The following is a 9,081-nucleotide window of genomic DNA, read 5'->3' as shown; positions in this document are numbered from 1 at the left end:
AGCACAAAGTCAGAAACTTTACAAACCACAATTACAAACGCAGAGACACACAAAGGAGGACAGAGAAAAGGTTTTTGAGGTAGTAGCTGTATTCAAATGATTGAAACACAATCACCCCCTCTCCCCGGTACCAATATTTCAGCTACAGAAATGACAATACTTTAAAAAAAATTCTTACTTCCTATGCAGCACTCAGTCAAATGTTAAAATGAAATGGTTCAATTCACTACCACAGGTGACTAATACTGTCAAGGTGCAGCATTTTTTTTTTGTAATTTGCCCTCTTCTTATATCGAAAAATTAAACTAGTGTTCCAAGGCTAAGCACAAGAAACTAACCATATGACAAAGCATCAAATCATCCATGGTCTTTTTTTTTTTTGGAAGAAAATATAATTTTGTAGTTGTACATGTGAATACGGTATAGAGTATCGTGGAAAATTCAAATGTCATACCATTATGGGCAGTTATAGTGTTTATTAATTACTCAGAAAATAAAATGTAAAAAAAAAAAAAAAGTCACAAAAAGAGCACCAAAGGTAACAACAAAAACTCAAAATTAGTGTTAACCATTTTAAAAAAAAAAAAAAAAAAAAAAAAAAAAAAAAACAAGAACAAAATTTAAATACATTTGTAACACTTGGCTCCTTCAAACATTCTGCATCAGACCAAGGCAAGTACGTAAACCAAAATTTAAAAAGCACCAAATGTTAAGGAAGATGAGAAACAAAAAGTTCTAGTAACTAATGAAGAAATATTCTTCTCATTTTCCATCTGATCAGAGTCCGTGTTTCGTTCCAGGACAACCATTTGTTCTCACTTCCTCTTTCTGTCCTGAGAGCACCGTGGACAGTACCTGCATAGCATAAATGAAGAGTGGTGAGGGTGCACACTTTCAACACTCTTATTGAACACATTTGTGAAATTAGATCACAGTCTCAATTTCTTTTAGTTTTGTTTACCATTTGCCTCTCGGTTTGGTTGTCAGCCCCACACATGCGAAATGGAACCACTCAATGGAACACTGGAAAAAAACAAAAACAGACAAAATACTGGTAAGTGTTGTGCAAATGAAGCAGTTGGGACAGACAAAAATGACATTTTTCTAGAACACATGACGGAGAACAATCTGTTCAAAAAGAGCCATCACATGTAACATTCACAGTGTGGCTTCTGCTAATAAATCAGTCACACTGCCATCTGTGACCTTATCCACACAGCGAGGCACCGGGCTGCAGCACCTTAATTTATGGTTAGCATCTTGGAAATGTATGTAAGAGAGAGCCTGTACATGCACTTTATAAAGTATAACAGACACATAATACCATTTCAGCTTCTATTTTTTATTATTAATCTGATTTAATGCTTGCAGAGTCAGCTCTGTATGATACAATTATACAGTCGTGACCTTTTTTAATATGTGGATGGTATTTATTGATATTAAAATAAATAATATCATTCCTTCATTAAAGGGACCAGTGAAGGTACCACATTTTGTGTGCTTTATTAAATGTCACAAAGGGACACACTGTCATTTACTCACTTCCAAATGCAACCTCTCTTCCTTTATTAAGATGTACAGATGGATCTTTAAATCTGATAATAGCAGGGCTCCATCCACTTAAAACACCATTATAAGCAAATAAGTAACAGGAAATTAGAACTAGAAGGTGATTTACTACATATTAAACCACTTTCCACAATCCTCTGGCTTTGCCTTTATTGCATAAATGTGCACTCACCAGACACTTTAATAGGTAGGCCTTGCTAGTACCAAGTTAGACCTCTTTTTGCCGTCAGAGTTGCTTAGTTCTTTGTGGCACAAAGACAAGGTGTTGATTACGTTCTCAGAGATTTTGGTCCAAACTGACATGATAGCGTCACACAGTTGCTGCAGATTTGTCAGCTGCATATCCATGAAGCTCCACGATGGTGATGATGTCACATTCCAAATCATTTAATTCAACTTTCTTCCTCATTCTGATGCTCAGATGGAACTTCAGCAGGTCCTTGACCATAGCTACATGCATTGAGTTGCTGTCATTGGCTGGCTAATTAGTTCTTTGCTTTAATGAACAGCTGAACAGGTATAAACTACTAAAGCAGCTGCTGTATTTTTTTAATGCAGCCTCATTTTCTTCTCTTTTCTATGCTCATTTCCTTGATGTGTCTGATTATGAACATTCTTCTCCTGTAGAATAAGCTAACTGACAAGACCAGACATCTTGGAAAAAAAGCTTTCCACATACCAGGGTTCATACGCCTTTTTCAGGGTAAAATTCAAGCACTTTTTAAGCACTTTCAAGGTCCCTTTTCAAGCTTTTCAGATAACATAGTTCAATTCAACATATAAGACTTTAAGAATGCACAAGCATCTACTTAAAATCTATTGAATTTATCATCTGTGATATTATGTACAATTCCAATGTATTTTGTTCATCTCCCTTAAATAAACAGGTAGCCTTAAAGTATGAAATATTCATATACAAATACACATAAATGTGTGTACTGTCTCAGTGGCTGATTGTGCCCCACAGGCCTCAGTGTGAGCTTGAAGACATTTATGAGTTTTAAGTAGTTTAATGTGCAGGTGCTGAAGATAAACACATTTTGAATGAAAGCCGGGGAACTTTGGTAGCACAGAAACAAGTGGCTATTCTTTGTGACCATATGGATCGGTCCCTCATATTACCATTATTTCAAATACTCCAAAAAGCTTGGGTCCAGGGTATAATTTTGACTACTTTTGATTTGGCCTCTATATTTCAACTTTAAAAACTGTTTATCTTGCCAATCTGTTATTTTCTCATTTTGACATACTGTATCAGCACAATTTATCTAAATTCAGACAAAATTTAAAATACGAGTAGAAAGTGATATTTTTGACTGTAAAAACCACAGGCATGTTTAACGAATCATTTTCATAACTTGAAATGCAAATAGAAATGTAAATTTTTTAAAATATGCACAAGTTTTGCAAACAACAAAGTTATATGGTACTATTTACCTAAAAATGCAGCCAAGGCTCAGATGTTTTTTATATAACCATTTCAAACTATTTACAGAACAATCAGGTGTTCTGCATCAAATAAGAAGGCACAAAAATTATTTATGCAACTCCAAAAAATAGTTTGTGTCCACTATAACACAGATGAGAACAGCACAGGGATAAACCTGCAGGTCTGACAGCAGGTGTGTCACACAGCGTTTACACTGCAATCTGGCTTTGGTGGCTTTTTTGCAGCAACAGTCACATTCACTAGTAGAACTGACACACAAAACAAAACAAAACAACGACTACACTACACACTAACTACACAAGACAACACACTAACTTGAGACTCCGAACACGGTAAACCTCACAAATTTCTCATGTATCAAAACTGTCTCTCTCTCTCTCTCTCTTTCGCTCACTCCTAAAACTTCCCTCTCTCCCCAAACAACCAAATGCCACATGTTGCCATATCATTTTTTTTTATTGGTCGACGTGGTACATTTTTCCACCAATAGGGAAGGAGTGTTTTTTCTTTTTTCACCAATGACTGTTGTTTTTCACTCACAATCAAAGCGTGTTTGCTAGCGCTCTCCTTAGAAAACGCCGTTTTTACCGTTTCTTCCCGGAGTAAACGCCACTGTTTTATTAAAAACAAAAAACATCGGTTTTACGTGGCCTATCAACACAATTTAAACACTGGTATATAGTTTGAAGTCCGCACGTTCGACCCAAGTTGAAATGGAGACTCTGGGTCCGTCGACCCCAGAGGGTTAACCAGAAAGCCTTAAGTTAGCTAGTTATGTATCAGGCTAATGTTTAAAGCTTTCACTTGAGTAAATTAACTCATATCACTGCTAAGTAATGTTAGCTAAGTTCACAGCATATTCCACAATAGCGCTGCCATACTGCATCACACTCAGTGCATTTCAATCATTTCTCCAGCGAGTTTGATAGCTAGCAAAATAATAATCATAATTTTTTAAAAATAGCATGTGTAACGTACACGTACTGGAAAATTATTTACTAGGACTCACTTATCATGCGACTGGAGAGCGCAAACTCCGCCATTGTTGTTTTCCATCAAACACTCATTAAAACGGCGACCTACAGGTATGTTAGCGCACTCATCCCCGACTGTCCGAGGGAGGGGCGGGGTCACATATTGAAACAGACACAAGGCAGCCAGGTGGGGAAATTTTGCGACTCATTTTATTTCTCTATCTGATAAGAAAACTGTTCAATCAGATAGTTATTTGTGGTGAATGAAATACAGTTACACTTTCAAGCACCACATCTGAAATTCAAGCACTTTTCAAACCTTGAAAAGACAACATTAAAATTTTCAAGGATTTCAAGCACCCGACCATAAGCACTAAATGAAAAAAAACCTGTTTCCCTGTGTTTGGTGGTTCTGAGGACATCAGAGGGATGTGTGTGAGAATTTCACTATAACCAAACCTCTTTTAATTTGGTTCGTATTGAAACAGCAGAACAAAACTCAAATAAAAGTGGGCAATCATTAATATATTTCATTTTGTTATTGCCAAACAAAATGGGATCAGTGGATATGTGGATAAGGACAGCACACTGAACCCAAACAATCGGACATCTCCCTCTCAAGTTCAAGAAAGACAATAAAAAGGGACATTCCATCTTATGCCAAAAGACAACTGTCACAAGCTAAATGAAGCAACTGCAAAGAAAGCATCCCAAGACCCTCTGTGGTCCAGCCTCCTTTGTGTGTTTACACAGAAATGCTCTTTTCTCCAGTGAAAAGAGCCAGAAAACACCAGAAAATATATAAAGCGTTCAGAACACCGGTTCTTGTTTCTGTTACTCTGTATGATTTGCCTTTATATTATGACACTTGAAGTGGGTTATAAAATTGATTTGGTTGTGCTCTGCGACCAGACCTCATCGTTTGGTCTAACTTCCAAAAACTTGCGTACGTCATTGAGCTGACGGTACCATGGGAGGAAGCAATCGAGGAAGCATTTGAGCATAAGAAGCTCCGGTATGCCAACTTGGCAGCTGAGGCAGAGGACAGCGGTTGGAAGATCAAGGTGCGCCCGGTGGAAGTGGGGTGCAGGGGCTTTGTTGCCAGTACTACAGCAAAACTGCTTAGAGAGATTGGGATCAGAGGACAGGCACAAGGGCAGGCTATAAGAGAATTAGCTAACACTGCTGAGAGGACCAGTCACTGGCTATGGTTAAAAAGGGCTGACATCACTTGGGCAGCTAAGGCAGTCAGCTAACCGTGAGAGAAAAGAAAATATTCCGCTCTTCTTCCCTTTTCTGGGAGGCAGTAGGGAGGAAGAGCGTACAGCCCAATCCAGCGGGGAGGTGTGGGAAGCCAGATCGGGCGCCCCCCTTCCGGCTCTCCTCTCTGCTCTCTCCTATCTTGTCCCTTTTCTCTTACTTCTCTCTATCACCTTTTCTATCCCTTTGAAGAAGTGAGGCTCCATAAATGCTAAAGAGGTAAGTATTATTTCTCAGTTGCAGTGAATAGATAGGAGAAAATAAACTGTAGAAAACTAAACAGAAGAAAGAAGAAGAGAAATAACAATTTAACATAAACTAGTGACACACTCCGTGGCCTGATCAACCCTGGCAGGCCCTCATTGGATGACGGTGTCTAGTGATAATGGGCGAAACACTTGATGAATCCAAGGTCCACTACTGACGATGTGTCCCAAATCTTAATATGATAATCTAGATCAGATCTCTAATCCTCCAAAAAATTGCAGATTTGCTTGGGTAAAAGACCGAAAGTTTTTTTTTCTGTATATGTCTGAAATAAAGATACAATACAATACAAAAAAGTTGAGGCACACAACGATATGTGTTGCTGGTAAAGTTCCTTGGCTGCTTTTCCTCAAGATTCTCTCCATTCAAAGCAATGCATTATCAGGGACTATAACATCTAGTCCTTTTACTGAATCATTACTTGTGCTCTAAACCATGTACCCTTTCAAATTTTATAATTTTCTAAGCAGGTTCACTGTACAAATGACAACACACATTCATCAACATGAAATGTAAATGTCCATACCAATCTCATGTGTCCTCTGATTGAGTGTAAGAGGGCATTTTAATACAAAACTCACATCAGTGTTGTCACAGCCGATCATCTCGCCATAGGAGACCTGATGACATAGGCAGTAGGTGGGCTCGTTGGGGTCCACTGGCATATCCAGCACATCGGATGGGTGCACGTTCCCAAAGTTGGAAGAAGGGCTGTTGAATTCTCCTCTGATGATTAAAAAAATGTTGTGTGTGAGAAAAAAAGAGTATGACACTAACTTAAAAGAAAAAAAAAAAAAAAACAATGACGAGACCATCAAAAACTAAACAGTGCACAACGTACGGCTGAAGGAGTTTCACTTTCTTCTGCGCACTCTTAGGACTGCTGTCTTCATCTGAACTCTTCACTTTAGACCTCGTTTTAGCTGCCTTCTTCTCCTTTTGCCTGGAATCTCCTGGGATTACAAACGCATGCAAGACATTATATTGAGTTTGGATTTAATTAACTGAGCACGTAACTGGGGGCAAATACAGTGCTAACCCACCTTTCTTCCCCTTACTAGAGGTGGAATCATAGTCTGTGCTCTCGATTTGCTTTTCCTTCAGGTCAGCCTCAAACCGAGCCAGATCCGTGTCCAGACGTCTGATGTGTTTATCCACCTACACAAAATTCAGGCCATGCTTACTTAAATACAGGGCAGTGTATTTTTCAAGTTATTTTCTCCCAATAAACATGTGTCTAAAATATGTTTATTTTCTAAGATACCAACCATTTCATAGGTCTGCATGGCCAGCTGCACCTTATCATCTCCAAACTCCTTGCATTTACTGTATGACTGCTGGATCTGCCTCAGTATGGACAGCTTTTGCTCAGAGGAGAGAGTCCGGGCATTGGCAGTGTATTCTTTAGCCAGAGAGTCTATCTGGCCTTTAAGATCTAAAAAAAATAAAATAATAATAATATTAAAAAAAAAAAAAAGATGAGAAGAACTTCTAAACAACGCTGCCTGTGATTACAAATATAATTTTAATACCTCACACAAATAAGTCAAAATGTTTTTGAAAATAACACAATTGGATATTCAGTTTTCTTATTTAACAAGCATAAAACCAGCAACCTAAAACAGTAAATTATGATCTTAAGGCTTCAAAAATGTTAATAAACTTTTGGGTTCTATGCATTCATCTTCTTCTCCTTATCTGTTTCTGGTTGCTGGGGTGGCTTGAGCCTATCCCAGCTGCCAAAAGCAGGATACACCCAGCACAGCTCGCCCTATTTGCACAGCTCATCTTTCTATTTGCACAGCTAACACTGACAGACGGACAACAAATTTAGAATCACCAATTAATCTAACTCCATGCATGTCTTTGAACTGTAGGAAGACGCCAAAGCACCCGGAGAGAACCCATACAAGTACGAGGAGAACATGTAAACTTCAGGCAGAAGGACTTCAACTGGATTTAAACCCAGGACCTACTTGCTGTAAGTAGACAGCACTAACCACAACACCAAACCTTTAAAAATGTTTTTGCGTAGGACATGTAAATACATAATAACGCACCTAATTGTTTTCACTCTGTATAATTATTATTGTTATTATTATTAATATTATTTTTATTTATTTTATTTTATGTTGATCATTTATTTGTTTTGGGGTTTAAAAATAATATATAAATAAGGATGACGTAAAAATGTTATTATGTGACTCCTCATCACACATTAAGATAGGGTTCGAGCTGTGTCAATGTAAGAGCACTAAATAAAAATACATCCAAGTGTTAAGAAGAAGAAGACAAATAATAATAATAATAATAATAATAATAATTAGGGGCTTTTTTTTAAGAACAAAGCTTTTTTTCGTTAGTAATCTAATGATTCCTCGGACTTTCGTTGGGGTCCCTGTGTGGGGGTAACCCATTTACCTCCATTTAAGGACCGTGTTTTGTAGGTTAATGAAGATCCGTGTTCACTGAGCTTACCCTCTGTGCGTTGATCTAGATCCCTCATCAAATTAAAGTTCCTCTGCAACTCGAAGGGCAGGTTTTCTATGCCTGGTGTGGCAGGAAGGCAGGAGAACAAAGATTTTTAAGACATCAACACGAAACAATGAAATAACAACACTGGCTAGCTCAATCTAATGTCTGAAGTGATGCTTTTTCGGTTAAGCTTTAAAATTCTCAAGCACCCCATTAAACAACAAGTGGCACAAATACAGCTGACTATGAATGCTAACTGCATTTAACTTGTGCCAGTAGTGGCAATAGGGGATGCTTGCCAGCCTTTCTTTGCTCTCGTGCGACGCGCTATTCCAGCAAATAGACTGAGCCTAAACCGCTGACCGTTAGGAAACCGTTAGAACACTCCCTTCCGCGCTGAAGCTGATCAGGAGATACACTACACAAAGAAATTAAACTATAAAACGACTAAGAATGTTTTTCAATGCGTCAGAAACACATACAAATTCACTTACTGTCCAAATAATGCTCCAAATACATTCCCGCCGCCATCTTGGAAAATGTAAACAACACAGCTTCCGGACCGAGATAGAGCTGATCTGATTGGTTATTTCCAGAGCGCACCCAACACCGAAGGAAAAATCAACTGCCATCCAAAGTACTGCCAATTACAGTTGTAATACTCAAATTATCATATAGGTAATAAACAGTAACAGGTATGCAAGAGCGTCCAAGATCATTTAGATTGATAGGATAACTGTACTCCGTTTAGAGATGGTCTTTTGTATTTTTAGCAAGGTTATTATAGTTAATCTCAACTAAAGAATAAAACAATAAACGTCTTTAGGTGACTGAATGAAAATAAATAAATGAAACGACCTTGTGAAGTTACAACACATATTACAAGAAATTTCTTTATATTTTCTGAAAATGTGAAATAGATGCAGCAATTTATTGGAACACATGTAAACATAAGTGGTGATGATCTGAACCAAAAATTTCAAATTTGGATTTGTGAGTCTGTAAGACCTATTTCCACTGATTTTCAGTCCAGTTCTTGTCTAATTTGGCATACCTCAGCTTTTTCCCCATTTCCCTTCTTTAGAC

General features: G+C 37.9%; 1 protein-coding gene across 1 annotated transcript; it reads right to left on the bottom strand.

Annotated features, from left to right (window-relative positions):
- Positions 1–69: 69 nt before the first annotated feature.
- Positions 70–8,606, bottom strand: ing4 (inhibitor of growth family, member 4). The gene is made up of 8 exons (XM_084943401.1): positions 8,490–8,606; positions 7,999–8,070; positions 6,789–6,955; positions 6,564–6,678; positions 6,362–6,473; positions 6,102–6,246; positions 962–1,023; positions 70–855 (listed from the first exon to the last, which is right to left on the bottom strand). The coding sequence occupies exons 1-8, from the start codon at positions 8,524–8,526 to the stop codon at positions 816–818; spliced, it is 750 nt and encodes a 249-aa protein (XP_084799527.1). The 5' UTR covers positions 8,527–8,606; the 3' UTR covers positions 70–815.
- Between the last annotated feature and the right edge of the window lie 475 nt (positions 8,607–9,081).

This window comes from Perissodus microlepis, chromosome 11 (assembly GCF_051167445.1).
Source record: "Perissodus microlepis isolate ML-2025 ecotype Zambia chromosome 11, ASM5116744v1, whole genome shotgun sequence".
In the NCBI taxonomy this organism is placed as follows: domain Eukaryota; kingdom Metazoa; phylum Chordata; class Actinopteri; order Cichliformes; family Cichlidae; genus Perissodus; species Perissodus microlepis.
The sequence above is the reverse complement of the archived record's forward strand: the minus strand, read 5'-3'. Positions and strand labels throughout refer to the sequence as shown.

Coding starts and splice junctions, on each gene's coding strand:
- ing4 (XM_084943401.1), bottom strand. CDS start 8,526: ATGGCGGCGGGAATGTATTTGGAGCATTATTTGGACA. Junction 6,956..7,998: donor TCTAGATCAACGCACAGAGG/GTAAGCTCAGTG, acceptor TATTTTTTTTAG/ATCTTAAAGGCCAGATAGAC. Junction 1,024..6,101: donor TCGGCTGTGACAACACTGAT/GTGAGTTTTGTA, acceptor GTTTTTTTCCAG/TGTTCCATTGAGTGGTTCCA.